This window comes from Tympanuchus pallidicinctus, unplaced genomic scaffold, assembly GCF_026119805.1.
Source record: "Tympanuchus pallidicinctus isolate F22 unplaced genomic scaffold, pur_lepc_1.0 scaffold47, whole genome shotgun sequence".
Taxonomy (NCBI): domain Eukaryota; kingdom Metazoa; phylum Chordata; class Aves; order Galliformes; family Phasianidae; genus Tympanuchus; species Tympanuchus pallidicinctus.
In genome coordinates, this window is record NW_026294766.1 from 646,333 (window position 1) to 667,585 (window position 21,253).

The following is a 21,253-nucleotide window of genomic DNA, read 5'->3' on the forward strand; positions in this document are numbered from 1 at the left end:
ATCGGGACGCACATCAAAGCTGTTCGGGGGGCAGCAGGTGGCCCTGTGCTCCACTGGGGACTCTGCCCACGGGTGGGGACAGCACTTATAGGGCGGTGGGGACAGCGGGGACACGGAGCACCATGGCTGGGGAGCAGAGCACGGAGCCCCGCGGCACCCCGGAGATGGGTGAGGGCCCCGTGCTGCCGGCTGGGCGTTTGGGGGAACGGTTTTGGGGGATTTGGGCATTTTTGGGAGGATGCTCTTCGGCTCTTTTTTTTTTTTTTTTTTTTTTTTTTTTCTGGGGGTGGCGGAGTTCTCCGGTGTGAACTTCTCAGGAAGTGTCAGCCACAGTTCAGCGGGAGGCACTGAGGTGACGGAAAACCAATGTTTTCTTGGTGGAAAAGGGCCGGAATTGTCGCAGAACCCCCAAAAAAGGCATTTTGCCCCAATAGAACCGCGCTGCGCGGCGGCCAGACGCTGCTCCGGGCGAACTCCCGAGCGGTCCCGAGCCGAGCGGCGCCGAACGGACTCGAGCGGTCCCGGGCCGAGAGGTGCTGGGCGCTCCCGAACCGAGCGAGCCCGAGTGAACCCGAGTGGGTCTGAACGGACCAGAGCTCTACCGAGCCGAGTGGTGCCGAACGGACCCGAACTGTCCCGAGCCGAGAGGCGCTAAGTGAACCCGAGTGGGTCCGAACGGACCCGAACGGTCCCGAGCCGAGATGTGCCGAACTCTCCCGAGCCGAGCGGCGCCGAAGGGACTTGAGCGATCTTGAGCCGAACGGCTCCGAACGGATCCGAGCGCTCCCGAGCCTAGCGGCGCTGAGTGAACCCGAGCGGGTCCGAAAGGACCCGAGCGATGCCGAGCGCTCCCTAATGGAGTTCCGGTATCCGAAGTGCTCCGAGCGCTTCCGAGCGCAGTCGGGCCGGCGCGGAGAATGTGGCGGCGGCGGCGTTGGGCGGGAGCGGGGGCGGCGGTGAGCGGACATGGGGGGGGACAGCGGGGGGGTCCCGAAGGGCTGTGGGGTGGCGGGGGTTGAGAGGGGGCGGCACCGGGGGTCCGTGAGGATGTTGTGGAGGGGCGGGGGGCTCCGCGGGGGGTCGTTAAGAGGGCGGGGGGTCCCGGGGGCTACGGGGCTCCGTGCGGTGCCGCGGGACTCGGTGTTCTCCGTGTGGGGACAGAAGGAAGCCGCTGCCCTCAGACGCCCTGCACTCCCTGCCCGACCGCCACCCCAGCGGCTCCGCCACCCCTACAGAGCCGCCACCCCGATGTATCCGTGACCCCGGTGTCACCCACAGCCCCGACGTCTCTGTGATCCCAATTGGCACCACGACCCCAATGGCACCCTGACCCCTCTATAGCCGTGACCCCAATGTCAGCCACAACCCTGATGTCACTGTGACCCCAATAGCACCCAATGGCACCACGACCCCTATATAGCTGTGACCCCAATGTAGCCATGACCCCGATGTCACCCACAGCCCCGATGTCTCTGTGACCCCCATTTATCTGTGACCTTGATGTTACAGTGACCTTGATGGCACCGTGACCCCAAAATCACTGATCCCAATGTCACCGTGACCTCAGTGCCACTGCGACACAGACATCACTGTGACCCCGATGTCACCGTGGCCCTGATGTCACCAGGACCCCAATGCTACTGTGAGCCCAATGTCACCACGACCCCAATTTCACCATGACCCCGATGTCACCATGACCCCAATGTTACCGTGATCCCAATGTCACCATGACCCCGATGTCACCATGACCACAGTGTCCCTGCCACCCCAACATCACCATGACCCCAATGTTACTGTGAGCCTGCTGTCACCATGATCCCAACGTCACCATGACCCCAATGTTAACGTGATCCCAGTGTCACCGTGACCATAGTGTCCCTGCCACCCCAGCACCACCACGACCCCCTGTCACCACGACACACACTGCAGCCCCCCAACATTCTCCCCATGCTCAGCATTTTGGGCTGTGCCAGGAGAGCTGGCTGCGCCAGGGGCAGGAAGGAAGCGCTGACATCAAAGCCCAGCACGCAGCCCTGCTGCATCAATGCCTGGAATTGTTCTCACTGGGCTCCCTCCCAGTGTTCCTCCCCCGGGGCCCGGAGCACTCGTGATGGGTGGTGACACTGACAAGTGGCCCGCGGGGCTGAGAGCCATCAGGAAACACAGGGAATGTGAGGATCAGGGGCTGAGCTGTGGGAAAGGAGCTGTGGGGAGGAGGGCGTAGGGGTCCTGGTGGCCAACAGGGGGACTGTGAGACAGAAGTGTGCTTTGGTGGTCACAAAGGCTGGTGATGGCCAATGGGTTGACCAGGGGTTGACCAACAGGGTGACCAAGGGGTGAACAGAAGTTGACCGTGAGGCAGCAGTGTGTCCTGATGGTCACAAAGGCCAGTGGTGGTCAACAGGTTGAACAACAGGGTGACCAGGAGGCAGCAATGTGTCCTGGTGGCCACAAGGGCCAGTGGTGGCCGATGGGTTGACCAAGGGTTGACCAAGAGCGTGACCAAGGGGTGAATAGAAGTTGACCGTGAGGCAGCAGTGTACCCTGATGGTCACAAAGGCCAGTGGTGGCCAATGGTGAGCAGCAGGGTGACTGTGAGCCAGCAGGTGAGCCTTGGTGGCCACAAAGACCAGTGGTGGGCAAAGAGTTGGCCAGTAGGGTGACTGTGAGGCAGCAGCGTGCCCTGATGGCCATGAAGGCCAGTGGTGGCCAATGGACTGACAACAGGGTGACCATGAGGCAGCAGTGAGCCTTGGTGGCCACAAAGACCAGTGGTGGGCAAAGAGTTGGCCAATACGGTGACCATCAGGCAGCAGTGTGCCCTGATGGCCATGAAGGCCAGTGGTGGTCGACAGGGTGACCAACAGGGTGACCAAGAGTTGACCAGAAGTTGACTGAGGCAGCAGTGTGATCTGATGACCACGATGGCCAATGGTTCCCTGGGGGGACACTGCATAGAACGCAGCCGGAGACACTGGGAAGCAGTGGGAGGCACTGGGAGACACTGGGGGGCACTGGGAAGCAGTGGGGACACTGGGAGGTACTGGGAAGGCACTGGAGGGCACTGGGAAGCATTGAGGGCCAATGGGAGGCATTGGGAAGCAGTGGGAACCACTAGGAGCACTGGGAGGTACTGGAGAGCACTGGGAAGCAATGAGAGTCACTGGGGGCATTGAGGAGCACTGGGAAGCACTTGGGGACACTGGGAGGCACTGGGGGGCAATGAGTGGCAATGAGAAGCAGTAGGGGGCAATGGGAGGCACTTGGAAGCACTGGAGGGCACTGGGATGCAATGGGAGGCAATGGGAAGCACTGGGGGGCAATGGAGGGCACTGGAAAGCACTGGGGGGCAATGGGGGCACTGGGAGACAATGAGAGGCAATGGGAGGTAATGAGAAGCACTGGGGGGCAATGGGAGGCACTGGAAGACAATGAAAGGCAATGGGGGGACACTGTGGGGGGCAATGGGAAGCACTGGGAAGCACTGTGGGGGGCACTGGGGGGCAGTGGAGGACAATGAGAGGCAATGGGAGGCACTGGGGGCAATGGGGGGCAATGGGAAGCACTGGGGGGCAAAGGGAGGCACTGGAAAGCACTGGGGGGCAATGGGGGGCACTGGGAGACAATGAGAGGCAATGGGAGGTAATGAGAAGCATTGGGGGGCAATGGGGGACACAGGGAAGCAGTGGGGACAATGGAGGGCACCGGGCGGCTCTGTGCCCCGCAGGCTGGGGCTGCGGTGGCCGCTGGCATCCCGGCTGCATTCCGTGGTGCAGCCGAGGCCCCGGGGCTGTTTGCTGAGCCGCAATCAGCGGCGCTCCCAGTGCACTTCATCCCGCCCGAGGTCAGCGCCGTGTTTGCACTGATGGGCGGCGGTGCCGTCCTGCCTTCCTGCCCTGAGCAGCCTGGGAGTCGTCTTCACGCACCTCTTAATTGGTTCCGATCTCTGGGTTTGTTAATTACCGGTGGAGATGGCGTTAATTACCGGTGGATGTTTTGCCATCAGTTTTTAACATGGGCTGCAGGGACGCCGCTGCTGTGGGCTGCTGTGCTGGGGGTGGACGGCGGCGGCAGTGGTGGAGGTGTTGGTTGTAGTGTTGGTTGTAGTGTTGGTTGTAGTGTTGGATATGCAGTGTTGGTCACAGCATGGTCGCAGTGTTGTTGGTGGTGTTGGTTATGGTGTTGATGGAGATGCTGGATGTGGTGTTGGTGGTGGTGTTGGTCACAGTGTTGGTGGTGGTGTTGGTGGAGCTGCTGGACGTGTTGTCGCAGTGTTGGTCATTGTGTTGGTTGAGGTGTTGGTGGAGGGGTTGTTCACAGTGTTGGTCACAGTGTTGTTGGCAGCGTTGGTTGTGTTGGTGGAGGTGTTGGATGTGGTGTTGGTGGCAGTGCTGGTTGCAATGTTGATTGTGGTGTTGGTCGCGGTGTTGGCAGCGTTGGTTGTAGTGTTGGTTGTGGTGTTGGCAGTGTTGGTTGCAGTGTTGGTTGCAGTGTTGGTTGTGGTGTTGGCGGTGTTGTTGGCGGTGTTGGCAGCGTTGGTTGCAGTGTTGGTTGCAGTGTTGGTCGCGGTGTTGGCGGTGTTGGTCGTGCTGTTGTTGGCAGCGTTGGTCTCCCGCTGCGGCGCTGCCCTCCTGGCGCAGCCCCACGTGCCCCATAAGGGTGCGGTGTTTTGCACGGCAGCAAATTGCAGCCCTGCTTTCACAACCTCGTACCACAGCCAGGTGCTGCTCCCCGCCCCCCACTGCCCCATAACCCCCCTCCTCCCCCCGCTGCCCCATAACCGATCTTCCCCCTCTCACTGCAGCCAACGGAACCCCTTTAGAGCCCGTCCCGGGCCCAGAGCAGCGCTCAGCCATGGGGCCGCCCTACAGCAACCTCAGAGCATCCGGCGGTGAGTGGAGCTCAGCCTGAGATCGTCCAGGGGGGAGAAATGGGGCTCTGCCCCACAGTACTGCACACAGCTCTGCCCCACAGCTCTGCCCCACGTCTCTGCCCCATGTATCTGCCCCACAGCTCTGCCCCACAGTTCTGCCCCACAGCTCTCTTTGCCCCACATCTCTGCCCATGTCTTTGCCCCATGTCTCTCTCTACCCCACGTCTGCCCCACAGCTCTGCCCCATGTTTCTGCTCCATATATCTGTCCCACAGCTCTGCCCTGTTTCTATGCCTCACGTCTCTGTCCCATCTCTGCCCCATATCTCTACCCCACAGCTCTGCCCTACATATCTGTCCCACAGCTCTGCCCTGTTTCTCTCTGCCCCACATCTCTGCCCATGTCTCTACCTCTACCCCCCATGTCTTTCTCTACCCCAAGTCTGCTCCACAGCTCTGCCCCACGTTTCTGCTCCATATATCTGTCCCACAGCTCTGCCCTGTTTCTCTCTGCCTCATGTCTCTGTCCCGTGTCTGTCCCACATCTCTGCCCCACAGCTCTGCCCTATTTCTCTCTGCCCCACAAGTCACGGGGGGGGGAGCGCAGCCCACCCATCCCTGCCAGACCAGCCGGACCGGCTCCTCTGTGACCCCGTTGTGCAAATCTCTGGGCGGTGGATGGAGGTGGGGGGGGGTGGAGGGAAGAGGTTTGGAGCGGGCGGAGCGCTGCCGCTGCGATGATGCAAGAGCGGAATGGCAAAGCGCTCCGTGCCGCTCCGCCGCTCACAGCGCGATGGCGGAGAGCAGTGAGTGGTGGTGGGGGGGGGGAGTTGGGGGGGGTTTTAGGGGTCCCGATCCGCCCCACCACCGCTCTCCGTGCCGCCCTCACTCCGTCCGTCCTCTCTGTGTCCCCTCCCGCAGAGGACGGCCCCGCCGAGAGCATCGGCTCCGTGTCGGGCAGCAGGAATGCGCTGCAGCCGCTGCAGGGGGAGGAGGATGAACCTTTCACCACTTACTTCGACAGCAAAATCCCCATCCCCGAGGATGAGACGGTGGGTGCGCGGCCCCCCAAACCCCCCCCAGCACCCAGGGTGGGGTCCGTGCTGCTCCTGAGGGTCCGATCTGCGCTGCTCCTGGGGGTCTGAGCTCTTCTTGGGTGGCTGTGCTGCTCCCAGGGTCCCTGGTGCTTGCGGGGGTCTTCACTGCTCCCGGGGGTCGACAGTGTTTCTGGGGGTCCTCATTGCTCCTGGGGGTCCGTGCTGCTCCCAGGGTGCAGGGACCCCCACCCTGAGGGTCCAGGGTGGTTCCCCAGAGGTGTGCGCTGTTTCTGGGGGTCTGTGCTCCTCCTGGGGGTCCATGGTGCTCCCTGAGGTCTGCGCTGCTCTCAGGGGTCTGTGCTCTTCCCAGGGCTCCACAGAGTTCCTAGAGACCTCTGGTGCTCTCAGGGATCTGTGCTGCTCCTGGGGTCCTCATTGCTCCTGGGGGTCAGCAGGGCTCCTGGGAGTCCATGCTGTTCATTCAGGTCCATGGTGCTCCTGGGAGTCTGTGCTGCTTCCAGGGGGTCTGCAGCAGTCCTGGGGGTCTACAGTGCTCCCAGGGGTCCGTGGTTCTGTGCTCCTGGGGGTCCTCATTGCTCCTGGGGGTCTGTGCTGCTCCCAGGGGTCCATGCTGTTCTTGGGTGTCCACAGTGCTCCCAGGGCTCCGTGGTGCCCCTGGGGGTCTGTGGTGCCCCTGGGGCTGAGGGCCACCCCTCCTTGCACAGCACTCGTGCTTCAGTTTCCGAAAGCTGTGGGCATTCACCGGGCCGGGCTTCCTGATGAGCATCGCTTACCTCGACCCCGGCAACATCGAGTCCGACCTGCAGTCTGGAGCTGTGGCGGGGTTCAAGGTCTGAATGGGGGAAGGGTGTGGGGGGGGGGGCTGGAGAGGGGGCAGGAGGACTTCGGTAAGGGGAGGAGGAGTTGGGGTCAGGGGAGGAGGGTTTGGGGCAGGGGCAGAAGGGTTTGGGGTCAAGGCAGAGAGGTTTGGGGTCAGGGGAGGAGGGTTTGGGATCAGGGCAGAAAGGTTTGAGGTTGGTGCAGAAAAGTTTGAAGTCAAGGGAGGAGGTGTTGAGGTCAAGGCAGAGAGGTTTGGGGTGAGGACAGAAAGGTTTGGGGTCAGGGGAGGAGGGTTTGGGTCGAGGCAGAGAGGTTTGGGGCTGGGAGTGGAGGGTTTGGGATAGGAGCAGAAAGGTTGGGTGTCAGGGGAGGAAGGTTTGGGGTGAGAGCAAAAAGGGTCAGCATAGAAGGGTTTAGGGTTAGAGCAGAAAAGTTAGGGTTGCGGTAAAAGGGTTTAAAGTTGGTGAAGGTTTGGGGTGAGGGCTGGAAGATTTGGGATGAGGGTAGGAGGGTTTGGGGCAGGGCAGAAATGTTAGGATCAGGGTAGGAGGGTTTTGAGGCTGGGGGTTGGAGTTCAGGGCTGGGGGATTTGGGGTTGGGGCAGAAAGATTTAGGGTCGGGGTAGAAGGGTTTAAGGGCAGGGCAGGAGGGTTTGGGGTTGGGGCAAGAGGGTTTAGGGTTAGGTTGGAAAGGTTTAGGGTCAGGGTAGAAAGATTTAGGGTCAGGGCAGGTGGGTTTATGGTTAGGGTAGAAGGGTTTGGGGTCTGGGCAAGAAAGGAAGAGACAGGATAGGAAGTTTTGGGGTCAGGACAGAAAAGGTAGAGTCAGGGCAGGAGTATTTAGGGTCAGGGCAGAAAGGGCTAGGGATGAGGCAGGAGAATTTGGGGTAGGGCAGGAGGATTTAGGGTCAGGGCAGAAAGGTTTGGGTCAGGGTAGAAAACTTTGGGGTTGGGATGGGAGGGTTAGGGTTGGGGAAGAAGGGTTTAGGATCAGGATTGAAAGATTTGGGGTCGGGGTGGAGAGATTTAAGGGCAGGGCAGAAGGGGTTAGGGAGGGGGCAGGAAAGTATGGGGTCAGGGCAGGAGGGTTTGGGGTTAAGAAAGAAGGCTTTAAGGTTGGGGCAGGTGGAGGGGTAGGGACAGGGCAGGAGGATTTAGGGTCAAGATCCAAAGGTTGGGCTTGGGAGAGGAGGACACAGGGTTGGGATAGAAGGGTTTAAGGTTGGGGAGGGTTTGGGGTCAGGGCAGGAAGGTTTAGGGTCGGTTTGGAAAGGTTTGGGGTCAGGGTAGAAAGATTTAGGGTCAGGGCAGGAGGGTTTATGGTTGGGGTAGAAGGGTTTGGGGTCAGGGCAAGGGGACAGGAGGGGTTGGGGTTGGGATGGGCAGGATGCAGGGTGCGGAGCAGCGCAGAGCTGCGCTGGTGGGGCGTCCTGTGATCCGTGAGGAGCTCAGCCGTTTCTGCTGTGATCCATGGCTGCACTGAGCTCCGCCACTTCTGCTCCCTGGTCCCCGGGCGGCACTCAGCGCTTCGCCCCCCTCCTGTCCCTGCAGCTGCTCTGGGTGCTGCTGTTGGCCACGGTGATCGGGCTGCTGCTGCAGCGCCTGGCGGCACGGCTCGGCGTGGTGACAGGGCTGCACCTGGCTGAGGTCTGCCATCGCCAGTACCACAGGGTGAGTGGGGAGGGGGGGTGGGGGGCACTGGCTGCAGGGCTCTGATCACGGCCCACCCCCCTCCTCCCCTTCCCCAGACCTGCAGGGCGCTGCTCACAGCCCATCCCTTGTCTCCCTCCCCCCCCCCATGGCTACAGGGCACCCCTCGCTGCCCGCTCTTCACCACACCTCCCATCTCATGGCTGCATGCCACTGCTCACTGCCCACCCCTCTTTTTCTCCCCCTCCCCATGGCTGCAGGGCTCTGCTCACAACCCACCCCATGTGCTCCCCCTCACCAGAACTGCATGGCACCACTCACAGCTCAGCCCTCATCTCCCCCTCCCCATGGCTTCATGGCCACTCACCTAACCCTAACCCTAACCCTAACCCTAACCCTAACCCTAACCCTAACCCTAACCCTAACCCTAACCCTAACCCTAACTCTAACCCTCACCCACCTAACCCACCCCTCATCTTCCCACCCTCCCCATGGCTGCATGGCACCACTCTACTCCCACCCCTCACCTTCTCCCCCTCTCCACAACTGCAGGGCACTGCTCACAGCCCAGCCTTCATGTTCCCCCATCTCACAGCTGCATGGCACCTCTCATAGCCCACCCTTCGCCATCTCCTCCCCGCCATGGCTGCATGGCACCCCCTACTGCCCACCCCTCACCTTCTCCTCCCCCCCATGGCTGCATGGCATCTCTAGCAGCTCACCTCTCTCCTCCTCCTCCCCGTGACTTCAGGGTGCTGCTCACAGCCCACTCTTCATCTTCCCCCCCCTCCCCATGGCTGCAGGGCCCCCCCGCTGCCCACCCCTCACCATCTCCTCCCCGCCAAGGCTGCATGGCTCCGCACAGAGCCCACCCCTCTCAGAATCACAGAATCACAGAGTGGCCAGAGTTGGAAGGGACCTCAAGGATCATGAAGCTCCAACCTGCCACACGCAGGGCCACCAACCTCCCCATTTCATATTGGACCCTCTCCCCTTCTCCCCTTCCCCAGGTCTGCAGGGCGCTGCTCATGGCCCATCCCTCATGTTCTCCCCCTCCCCACGGCTGCATGGATTCACTCCCAGCCCACCCCTCCTTCTCCCCCTTCCCAGGGCTGCGTGGCACCATTCACAGCCTGCCCTCCACCATCCCCCCACCCCAGTGCTTCATGGCACAGCTCACCCCTCTCCCCCCACCTGCTCCTCCTCAGCAGTGTTTTTTTCCCCCTGTCCCCCCCCAGGTGCCTCGGATCATCCTGTGGCTGATGGTGGAGCTCGCCATCATCGGCTCTGACATGCAGGAGGTCATTGGCTCAGCCATCGCCATCAACCTGCTGTCAGTGGGGAAGTGAGTAATGGGGGGGGGTCCTCATTGTGGGGGGGGAGATGGGGCCGATTCTGGGGGGTTTGGCACCTCTGTTGACACCCACACCCACCCTCAGGATCCCACTGTGGGGCGGAGTGCTCATCACCATCGCCGACACCTTCGTCTTCCTCTTCCTGGATAAATACGGTTAGTGGGGGCTGGGGGGGGGATACTGGGGTGTGGTGGGAGGTAGTGGGGTGTGGGGTGGATAGTGGGGGCTGGGGGTGGAGACTGGGGTCAGAGGGTGGAAACTGGGGCGTGGGGGTGGATGCTGGGGTCTGGTGGGGGATGTTAAGGTCTGGGGTGGATAATGGGGTCTGGGAGTGGATGGGGGGGTCTGGTGGGGAATACTGGGGTCTGGGGGTGGATAATGGGGTCTGAGGATGGATACTGGAGTATGGGGATGGATACTTGGGTATGGGGGGGATGCCGGCATCTGGTGTTGGATACTTGGGTATGGGGGGGATGCCGGCATCTGGTGTTGGATACTGGGGTCTGGGGATGGGGGTCTGAGAATGGATATTGGGGTCTGGTGGGGGATGCTGGGTTCTGGGAGTGAATATGGGGTCTGGGGATGGGAGATGCTGGGGTCTGGGAGTGGATTCTGGGGTCTGGAAGTGGATGCTGGGGTTGGGTGGTGGGTGCCATGGCGTTGTGGTGGATGCTGGGGTCTGGAGGTGGGTCCAGCAGTGAGCAGCACACTGAGCCTGGTGCTGCCCCTGCAGGTTTGAGGAAGCTGGAGGCGTTCTTTGGTTTCCTGATCACCATCATGGCGCTGACCTTCGGATATGAGGTACTGCATGCTGCTGGGGAGGCAGGGCGTGCTGTGCAGCCACAGAGCCCAAACCGAGCTGGGATGGGAGAGCACAGCATGGAGAGTCCCTGCATCACAAAGGGGGGTCTGCTGTGCGGAGCTGGGCAGGGCTGGCGACAGGACTGAGAAAAGGGGTGGGCACAGAGCTGGGAACAGAGGTGGGGACAGAGGTGGGGACAGAGGTGGGGACAGGGGTGGGGACAGAGCTGGGGACAGAGGTGGGGACAGGTGGGCACAGAGGCAGGGACAGAGCTGGGAACAGAGCTGAGCACAGAGCTGAGCACAGAGCTGAGCCCAGCGTTGCTTTTTTCCCTCAGTATGTGACGGTGAAGCCGAACCAGAAGCAGGTGCTGCAGGGGCTGTTTGTCCCTGGGTGCCGGGGCTGCGGCACCCCACAGCTGGAGCAGGCTGTGGGCATCGTGGGGGCCGTCATCATGCCCCACAACATGTACCTGCACTCTGCCCTGGTCAAGGTGAGCCCGGCAATAAGCAGCCCTGCAATAAGCAGCCCTGCAATAAGCAGCTGTGCTGCAGCAGGGTTGGAAGCTCACAGCCGTGAGCTCTGCAGGTCAGCGCTGTGCAGCATCTCCCCATGGTGCTGGGGTCCGTGCAGGCAAAGCTGCAGCTGCACCCAGCAGCGACCTCATGCGTGGGGGCAGGGCTCACTGTGCACCCCCTCTCTGTGCGCCCTCATTGTGCTCCCCCACGCTTTGCACCCTCACACACCACCCACTTTGCACCCCCACACTTTGCACCCCCACACTTTGCACCCTCACAGCTCACTCCGTGCACCCTCATTCTGCACCCCCACTCTGTGCACCCTCATTCTGTGCAAACCCTCTCTGTGCACCCCCACACTTTGCACCCCCCACATGCACCTCCACCCTGTTCACCCCCCCACACACAGTGCACTCACTCTGTGCACCCTCATTGTGCCCCCTCCACACTTTGCACCCTCACAGCTCACTCTGCACCCTCATTCTGCACCCCCACGCCCTGCACCCCGACACTTTGCACCCCCCCTCTGTGCACCTTCATTGTGCACCCCCACTCTGTGCACCACCCTCTCTGTGCTCCCCTTACACTTGGCACCCTCACACTTTGCACCCTCACAGCTCACTCTGTGCACCCTCATTCTGCACCCCCTCCCTGTGCACCCCCACACTTTGCACCCCCCCCCCGCGCACCCTCATTCCATCCAAACATTCTCTGTGCCCCCTCACACTTGCAACCCCCTTCTGTGCACCTCCACCCTGTGCACCGCCCCACTTTGCACCCTCACACAGCACCCACCATGCGCCCGTCTTTGTGCCCCCCACACTTTGCACCCCCCACTCTGTGCACCACCACGATGCACCCCCCCGTGTGCATTCACATTGTGCGTCCCCCACTTTGCACCCTCACACAGCACCCCCAAACTTTGCACCCCCACTCTGTAGCCCCCCGTGTGCAACTCACACTCTGTTCATCCCCCACTTTGCACCCTCATTGTGCACCCCCTCACCCTGCACCCCCTGACCCTGCGCCCCCACGCCCTGCACTCTCCCCCTCTGTGCACCCATGGGTGCATTCCCGTTGCCCCCCCCTTGCAGTCCCGCCAGGTGAATCGCTCCAACCCACGGGAAGTGCGTGAGGCCAACAAATACTTCTTTGCTGAGTCGTGCATTGCGCTCTTCGTCTCCTTCATCATCAACGTCTTCGTCGTCTCTGTCTTCGCCGAGGCTTTCTATGGGAAAACCAACATGGATGTGGTGAGTTGGGGGCCGGGGGAGGGGATCTGGGGGGGGGGAGGGAGGCACTGGGCTGAGCTGGGAGGGCAGAGCGGGGTTCTCGATGCCCCCCAGCAGCGCTTGGAGTCTCATTGCAGCACGAGGTTTGTGCCAACACCAGCAGTGCCCACACAGGGCTGTTCCCGAGCGACAACACCACGCTGGAGGTGGACATCTACAAAGGGGTGAGGAGCTCTGATAGCACTGCTGATAACGGGCTGTGCTGCTGATAACAGCCCCCAGCTCTGATAGCACAGCCCCCAGTTCTGATAACAGCCCGCAGTTCTGATAACAGCCCCCAGCTCTGATAGCACAACCCCCCAGTTCTGATAACAGCCCCCAGTTCCGATAACAGCCCCCAGCTCTGATAGCACAACCCCCCAGTTCTGATAACAGCCCCCAGTTCTGATAACAGCCCCCAGCTCTGATAGCACAGCCCCCAGTTCTGATAACAGCCCGCAGTTCTGATAACAGCCCCCAGCTCTGATAGCACAGCCGCAGCTCTGATAGCTGCAAGGCTCTTTGAAGATCACAGGACTGTGGGATGGTTGGGTTGGATGGGTGCTAAAAGATTGAAGAGCCATGGGATTGTTGGGATGGCAGTGTCCTTAAAGGTCGTTGAACGATGGGGTAGTTGGGTTGGAAGGGGCCTGAAAGATCACAGCACTGTGAGGTGGTTGGGTTTGGATGGTCCTTACAGATCATAGAGCCATAGGATGGTTGGAATGGGAGGGTCCTTAAAGATCACAGAACCATGGGGTGGTTGGGATGGAAGGGTCCTGGAAGGCCACGTGTCAGTGGCGTCCATCTGTCTGTCTGTTGCAGGGCGCAGTGCTGGGCTGTTACTTTGGCCCAGCTGCTCTCTACATTTGGGCCATTGGGATCCTGGCGGCTGGGCAGAGCTCCACCATGACCGGGACGTACTCAGGGCAGTTCGTCATGGAGGTGCTGCCCTCTGCTTTCCTCCCCCTTCACTTCTGCTTTTCCCTCTGAACCTTTTCCTCTCTTTTTCTCCTCTCTCTGTCCTGGAGCGTCTCCTTTCCACTCTGCTTCTCTTCTGCTCTTTTTTCTTATTTACATTATTTTTCTCCCTCTGCTCTTCTCCTCCTTCATCTGCCCAAATTCCTTCCTCTTCTGCTGCTCTTTAGCTCTTCTATCTGTTTCTCCTCACACTCCTCTCAGCTCTCCTCCTCTTCTGGTTTACTTTTCTCTCCTCATCTTCCATTCTGCTCCTCTTCTCTCATTGCTGCATCCTTTCTTTTCCCCTCCTGCTCTTCTCCTTCACCTGCCCCACACGTCCTCCTGTGCTGCTCTCCTCCTCCTCTTCTGTCTTCTCTCTTCTCCTCTTTCTGGCTCATTTCCTTTCTTTTCCTTTTCTGTTCTCCTCCTTCACTTACACATCTTCCTCTGCTGCTCTTCTTTCTTATCTTCTCACCTTCCTATCGTCTCTTCCCCTCCTCTTCTTTATTTCCTTTATCCTCTTTTTTCCTTCTGCTCCTTGGTCTTTCCTGCTTCCTCTCTCCTCTTCCTCTCCTCTCTGGGTTGTATCCCTTCTTTTCCCCTCCTGCTCTCCTCTCTCACCTGCCCCATGTGTGTCCTCCTCTGCTGCTCTTCTGCTCTCCTCTCTCTGTATCTCCTCATCTTCCTCTCAGCTCTCCTTCCCTTCTTTCTTCCCCTCTCCTCTTCCACTCTGCTCCTCTTTTGTCTTTCCTGTATCCTCTCTTCTCCTTTTCTCCTCCTCTTTCTGGGTTATTTCCTTTCTTTTCTCCTTCACTTGCCCTACTGTGTTCTGCTCTGCAGCTCCTCTTTCTTACCTTTATCTCCCCAGCCTCCTATCACCTCTTCCCCTTCTATCCTGTATTTCCTTTATCCTCTTTCCCTCTTCTGCTCCTTGGTCTCTCCTTTATCCTCTCCTCTTCTCTCTGGCTTGTGTCCCTTCTTTTCCTCTTCCTTGTGTGTCCTCCTCTGCTGCTTTTCTGCTCTCCTCTCTCTCTGTATCTCCTCGTCTTCCTCTCAGCTCTCCTCCTCTCTCACTCTATTCCTATATAACGGTTGCATGCCTTCTTTTCCTCTTCTGCTCCCTGGCCTTTCCTGTATCCTCTCCTCTTCTTCTCTCTGGTTGTATCCCTTCATTTTCCCCTTCTGCTCTTCTCCTCCTTCACCCGCCCCACGTGTGTCCTCTTCTGCTGCTCTTCTGCTCTTCTCTCTATCTGCATCTTCTCATCCTCCTCTCAGTTCTCCTTCTCTTTTATCTCACTTCTGTCTTCTCCTCTTCCACTCCTCTCCTGCCTTTCCTGCACCCTCTTCTCTCTTCTGCTCTCCAGCCTTACCTCCAAGCTCTCTTCTCCCCTCATGCTCCCCTCTGCTCACCGTTCCCCATCTCCCCACATCTCCTCTGCCCCCTTGCCCCCATCGCCCCCCTTTGCCCCCCATCACCCCCATCATCACCACCCTTCTCCTTCCTCAGGGTTTCCTCAACCTGCGCTGGTCGCGCTTTGCCCGTGTGCTGCTGACGCGCTCCATCGCCATCACCCCCACCCTCTTTGTGGCCATCTTCCAGGACGTGGAGCACCTGACGGGGATGAACGACTTCCTCAATGTGCTCATGAGCCTGCAGGTGGGCTGGGGGCTCTGCAACGCATCCACAGAGTCACAGAACGGTTGGGTTGGGAGGGAGCTCAAGGATCACGGAGCTCCAACCCCCCGCCACACGCAGGGCCACCAACCTCCACGTTTCACAGCAGCCCAGGCTGCCCAGGGCCCCATCCAGCCTGGCCTCCAACCCCTCCAGGGATGGACGGGGCATCGCAGCCTCTCTGGGCAGCTGTTCAGCCCCTCACCACTCTCACAGCACACAACTTCCCTGACATCCAACCTCCATCTGCCCTCCCTCAACTTCATTTCCCCTCGTCCTGCTGCCATCTCCCCTTGCACAGAGCTGCCTCCCCTCCTGGCTGCAGGCTCCCTTCAGGCACTGCAGGCTGCACTGAGCTCACCCCCAGCCTTCTCTTCTCCATGCTGAATGAGCACAGAACTTCCCTGCCATTCAAATTTCCCCCTGACATCCCATTGCTTCCTTTGGGATTCCTTCCTGCAGAGTGGGGCACGTGGGGGAAGGCTGCCCCAATCCCAGCTTCTATCAGTGGGGCAGGAGGGGGGGGGTTGGCTGCCTCTGGTCTGTCCCTGTGGGAGCCGACAGGGGTCTGCTTGTCACCTGGCAGTTATGGGACACAAAAGGGAATGGCTGTGATGTGGAGGAGGGGACAGGAAGGCGTTGTCACCCAGACGTGGAGTGATGGGACAAGGGGGAATGGATGCAGTGTGGAAGAGGGGACAGGAATCCATTCGTCAGCTGGATGCACAGCGATGGGATGATGGGGACCAGCTGCAGTGCAGAGCAGGGGACAGGAGCCCATTGGTCACCTGGACACAGAGTGATGTGGGATTGTTGGGATGGCAGTGTCCTTAAAGGTCGTTGAACGATGGGGTAGTTGGGTTGGAAGGGGCCTGAAAGATCACAGCACCGTGAGGTGGTTGGGTTTGGATGGTCCTTGCAGATCATAGAGCCATAGGATGGTTGGAATGGAAAGGTCCTGGAAGGTCACAGAGCCACGGGATGGTTGGGATGGAAGGGTCCTGGAAGGTGACGTGTCAGTGGCCTTCATCTGTCTGTCTGTTGCAGGGCTGTAGCGTGGAGGAGGGGGTGGGAATCTGCTTGTCAGCCAGACATGGGGTGAGATGAGACGAAGGGGAGCAGCTGTAATGCAAAGGAGGGGACAGGAACCAGCAAATCTGAGTGCACTGAGATGGGAGAAGGGGCAGAAGCTGTAACGTGGAGCAGGGGACAGGAGAGCGCTTGTCTCCTGGCTGCACAGTGATGGGATGAGAGGAGCGACTGTCATGCAGGGGGGGTGGGAATCCACTCGTCATCCTGACCCTGAGCGATGGGGGGGGGGGGATGGCTGAGCCACAAAGAAGGGGAGACTGTGGTGGATCTGCACAGGGTGCTGGCAGCACGACGGGGCTCTGGCAGTGTGGGCGTCAGCTCCCTGTGCCGGGATGGAGCTCCGTGGTCACCACGTCCCTCAGCCCAACCCTCTCCGCTCCATGGCCCCACACTTTTCCCATAGGGGCGAAATCCCTTTCTCTGCATCACAGCACCCTCAGTGGTTGCATGGACTCCCCTCCTCACCCCTCCTCCTTCCATTTCAGCTCCCGTTTGCCCTCATCCCAGTGCTGACCTTCACCAGTCTGCCCAGCGTCATGAACGACTTTGCCAACGGGCTGTGAGTACGATGAAGGGGTGGCTGGGGGGTCCGGAGGGGCCCAAAAGGGGGGAGGGGGGAGGGAAGGGGGGTTCTGTGCTCAGCTCATGCCGCCGGCAGGTTCTGGAAGATTGGCGGCGGCGCCGTCATCCTGCTGGTGTGCAGCATCAACATGTACTTCGTGGTGGCCTACGTGATGGCGCTGAACCACGTGGGGCTCTACGTCGGCGCGGCCATCCTCAGCGTTGTCTACCTGGCCTTTGTCGCGTACCTGGTGAGCGGGTCCTGCAAGATTGTAGAACTGAGGGGTGGTTGGGTTGGGAGGGTCCTGACAGGTTGGAGAGCCGTGGGGTGGTTGGGTTGAGAAGGTCCTGAAAGGTCAAAGAGCCATGGGTGGTTGGGATCGAAGGGTCCTTGAAGGTCAGAGAACCACAGGATGATTGTGCTTGGGGGTCCTGCATGGGGGGCAGGAAGCAACATGGGGGGGCAGGAAGGAGCACATTTGGGGCAGGAAGGAGCACATGTGGGGCAGGGAGCAACACGTGGGGCAGGAAGGAGGATATATGGGGCAGGAAGGGGCATGTGTAGAGCAGGAAGGAGTGCATGGGGCAGGAAGGAGTGCATGTGGGGCAGGAAGGAGTGCATGTGGGGCAGGAAGGAGCACACGTGGGGCAGGAAGGAGCACACGTGGGGCAGGAGGGATGTGAGGCTCCGTCCTGCTGTCGTTGCAGACCTGGCTGTGTCTGATCGCGCTGGGGGCCTCGGCGCTGTCCTGCGGCAGCACGGTAAGCGTCACGCGCAGCCTGCTGCCCGAGCCCAGCCCTGCGCACGGCGGCAAGTAGCGCCCGCAGCGCGCGTGTGCGAGTGTGACAGCACGGGTCTGCGTGTGTGTGTGAGCTGTGTGTGTGTGAGCCCTGTGTGTGTGCATCCCAATGTGTCCCCATGGGTGCACATCCCTGTGTGTGTGTGCGTGCCCCCATGTGCCCATCTATGTTTGCACACCTGTGTATGTGTGCATCCCTGTGTGCGTTCCCCCTCTGTGTGTGTCATCGTGTGTGTACATTCCTGAGTGTGTGTGTGTGTCTGTGTGTGTGTGTGCGCCCTCCCCGGGCACTGAGCACCACCAACAACGTTTGCACACACAAACCAACGCGTGACACTGAACTGTGGCACTGCTGTGCGGCGCCGACATGGCGGGGTGACAACACTGCGTTGGTTGTGACAACATGAGGTTGGGTGTGACGACAACAACACTACATGGGGTGTGACAACAACAACACTACGTTGAGTGTGACAACAACAACACTACGTGGCGTATGACAACAACACTACATCGGGTGCGACAACAACAACACTACGCCGGGTGTGACAACGCTGCATCAGGTGTGACAACACTACGTGGGCTGTGACGACACTCCATCGGGTTTAACAACGCTGCATCGGGTGTGACAACACTATGTTGAGTGTGACAACGCTACATGGGCTGTGACAGTGCTGCGCCGGGTGTGACAGCGCTCCATCAGGTGTAATAATGCTGTGTCGGGTGTGACAACACTCCATCAGGTGTGACAACACTACCTCAGGTGCACCAACGCTGTGTTGGGTGTGACAGCACTGCGTTGGCTGTAACAGCGCTCCATCGGGTGCGACAGCACTGCGTCGGGTTTGATGAGACTCCGTCGGGTGTAACGATGCTACGTCGGGTGTGACAACACCGCGTCGGTTGTAACAACACTCCTTTGGGTGTAACGAGTCTGCATCGGGTGTGACGACGCTGTGTTGGGTGTAACAACGCTCCATCAGCTCTAACAGTGCCACGTTGGGTGTGATTACAGTGCGTCAGGTGTGACGGTTCTACATGGGGTGTGAGCACACTGCGTGGGGTGTGACAACACTGTGTTGGGTGTAACTGTGTGAGGTTGGGGGTGACGGTGCCTCATGGGGTGTGAGAACACTGTGGGGTGTGGCAGAACCACATTGGGTGTGACAGTGCTGCGCTGGGTGTGACAACGCTGCATAGGGTGTAGCGGCACTGTGTTGGGTGTGACAACACTATGTTTGGTGTAACAGTGCCACGTTGGGTGTAATGGCACCATGTTGGGTGTAACAACGATATGTTGGGGGTGACAACACTACAGTGGGTGTAACATCACCATGTTGGGTGTAACAACAATATGTTGGGGGTGACAACACTACAGTGGGTGTAACATCACCATGTTGGGTGTAACAACAATATGTTGGGGGTGACAAAACTACGTCGGGTGTAACAATGCTATGTTGGGTGTGAAAACCCCACGTTGGGTGTAATGGTGCTACACTGGGGGTTGACAGCAACAACAGTGACAACAGTGCTCTGGGATTAACGCATGGAGTGTAATGAGACCATGTTGGGTGCAGCAGTGCTGCATTGGGTGTGACAATGCTGTGTCAGGTGTGGAAACATCACAGTGGGTGTAACAGTGCTGTGCTGGGAGTGACAACACCGTGCTGGGTGGGACAAGCCTCCATTGGGTGTGACAACACTACGTTGGGGGTGTTGGGTGGGAGAACACCATGCTGGGTGTGACAATGCTACTCAGAGTGTAACGGCGCTGTGTTGGGTGCAGCAGTGCTGTATTGGGGGTGACAGCAACATGTTGGGTGTAACAGTGCTGTGTTGGGTGTGACAGTCCTACACTGGGTGTAACAACGGTGTAACAATGCTACGTGGAGCGAGACAACACTGCCCTGGGTGCACTGGCGCCGTGTCAGGTGTGGCAGCACTGCTGTGTCGGGTGTAACAGTGCTACACTGAGTGTAACTGTGACAGCGCCGTGTGGGGTGTAACGATGATATGCTGGGTGTGACAACAGAACGTCGGGTGTAACGGCGCCCTGTTGGGTGTAACAGCGCTGTGTTGGATGCGCCGACACTGTGTTGGGTGCGACAAACCTCCGCTGGGTGCAACAGTGCTGCGTCAGGTGTGGCGCCGTGACACTTTGTCAGGTGTAGCAGTGCTGCACTGGGCGTGACAACATTGTGCTGAGTGTGACAACACTGCGTCGCGTGTGACAACGCTGTGCCACGTGCGGCAGTCCTGCATTGGGTGTAGCAATGGTGCCTCGGGTGTGACAACACCGTGTGGGGTGTGGTGACAGCATGCTGGGTGTAACAGTGCTACATTGGGTGTAACAACTCTGCATTGGGTGTGACAGTGCTATGTTGGGTGTGACAGCACTGCATGAGGTGTAATGACACTGTGTTGGGTGCAGCAGTGCTGCGTTGGGTGCGCCAACACTGTGTTGGTGTGACAATGCTGCATTGGGTGTGATGACACCATGTTGGGTGTAACAGTGCTACATTGGGTGTAACAATGCTACATTGGGTGTAACAGTGCGATGTCGGGTGTGAAAACCCCACGTTGGGTGTAACGGTGCTACATTGGGGGTTGGCAGCAACCCATTGGGTGTGACAACAGTGCTCTGGGTGTGACAACACTACACTGGGATTGACAACGCCTGGAGTGTAATGACGCCGTGTTGGGTGCAACAGTGCTGCGTTGGGTGTGGAAACCCCACAGTGGGTGTAACAGTGCTGTGCTGGGTGTGATAACGCCGTGCTGGGTAGGACAAACCTCCATTGGGTGTGACAACACTGTGTTGGGTGTGACAGCATCACATTGGATGTGACAGCGTTGTGTTGGCTGTGACAACCCCATGTTGGGTGTAAGAACACTGCACTGTTTAACGGTGCTCCATGGGGTGTGACAACACCGGGTTGGGTGTGACAAGGTTACATCGGCTGTGATGATGCTATGTTGGGTGTGACAACGCTGCATTGGGGGTTACAGTGCCACATTGGGTGTGACAACACCATGGTGGGTGTGATGACACCATGTTGAGTGTGATAGCAACACTGCGCTGGGTGTAACAGTGCCACGTTGGGTGTGACAGCACCACACTGAGTGTGACAACAAGACATTGGGTGTGACAACACCATGTTGAGTGTGACAGCAACGCATTGGGTGTGACAACACTGCGTTGGGTGCAACAGTGCCACGTTGGGTGTGACAACACACACACACACAGATTTGGGGCAAGGCGCGCAGCTCGGTGCCGCTGTTGCTCTGGTCCCATTTTTTGGGGCAGTGCTGATGGTCTCCCCTTCCCCCCCCCACAGCGCTGCTGGGCCTTCGCTGCACGCCCGGAGCTCTTCCTCCTCAACAACATCGGCGTGGAGGCGGCGGTGACGCGGTGATGTGGAATGGGAGCTGGAGATGGGAGCAGCGCCACCACGGAACCGGGATGGAAACAAACGGCGTTGGGATGGCACCAAAATGGCACCAGAATAACACAGGGGTGGCGCTGGGATGGAACCAGAATGGCGTTGGGGTGGCACCATGATGATGTTGGGATGGCATTGGGGTGGCACTAGAATGGCTTTGGGACGGAACTGGGATGGCATGGGGATGGTATTGGAATGGCACCAGAATGGCACCAAAATGGGACCAGAATAACACAGGGATGGCACTGGGGTGGCACCACAATGGCGTTGGGGTGGCATTGGGATGATATTGGGATGGCACCAGAATTGTGTTGGGGTGGCATTGGAATGGAACCAGAATGGCGTTGGGATGGAACTGGGATGGCATCAAAATCGGACCAG

The 21,253-nt window shown here is 59.3% G+C and overlaps 1 protein-coding gene across 2 annotated transcripts; it reads left to right on the forward strand.

The window, feature by feature from the left end:
• Positions 1 to 59: 59 nt before the first annotated feature.
• Positions 60 to 21,227, forward strand: SLC11A2 (solute carrier family 11 member 2). 2 transcript variants are annotated; one of them, XM_052702871.1, is made up of 17 exons: positions 60 to 168; positions 4,805 to 4,891; positions 5,794 to 5,924; positions 6,635 to 6,760; positions 8,300 to 8,419; positions 9,637 to 9,743; positions 9,838 to 9,908; positions 10,487 to 10,554; positions 10,893 to 11,048; positions 12,168 to 12,326; positions 12,443 to 12,529; positions 13,170 to 13,289; positions 14,812 to 14,961; positions 16,557 to 16,630; positions 16,730 to 16,883; positions 17,341 to 17,394; positions 20,768 to 21,227. In XM_052702871.1, exons 1-17 carry the CDS (start codon positions 123 to 125, stop codon positions 20,843 to 20,845), a joined length of 1,788 nt encoding a protein of 595 aa, XP_052558831.1. In that variant the 5' UTR covers positions 60 to 122; the 3' UTR covers positions 20,846 to 21,227. The 2 variants fall into 2 exon arrangements, with proteins under 2 accessions (XP_052558831.1, XP_052558833.1); XM_052702873.1 differs by lacking the exon at positions 60 to 168 and adding an exon at positions 823 to 956.
• The last annotated feature ends 26 nt before the right edge of the window (positions 21,228 to 21,253 follow it).

What these genes read in the sequence shown, in the direction of transcription:
- SLC11A2 (XM_052702871.1), top strand. Translation starts at nt 123, where the DNA reads ATGGCTGGGGAGCAGAGCACGGAGCCCCGCGGCACCCCGGAGATGG. An exon ending in GAGCTGTGGCGGGGTTCAAG is followed by an intron (nt 6,761 to 8,299) that starts GTCTGAATGGGG and finishes CTGTCCCTGCAG; the next exon opens with CTGCTCTGGGTGCTGCTGTT. An exon ending in AGGTGGACATCTACAAAGGG is followed by an intron (nt 12,530 to 13,169) that starts GTGAGGAGCTCT and finishes TGTCTGTTGCAG; the next exon opens with GGCGCAGTGCTGGGCTGTTA.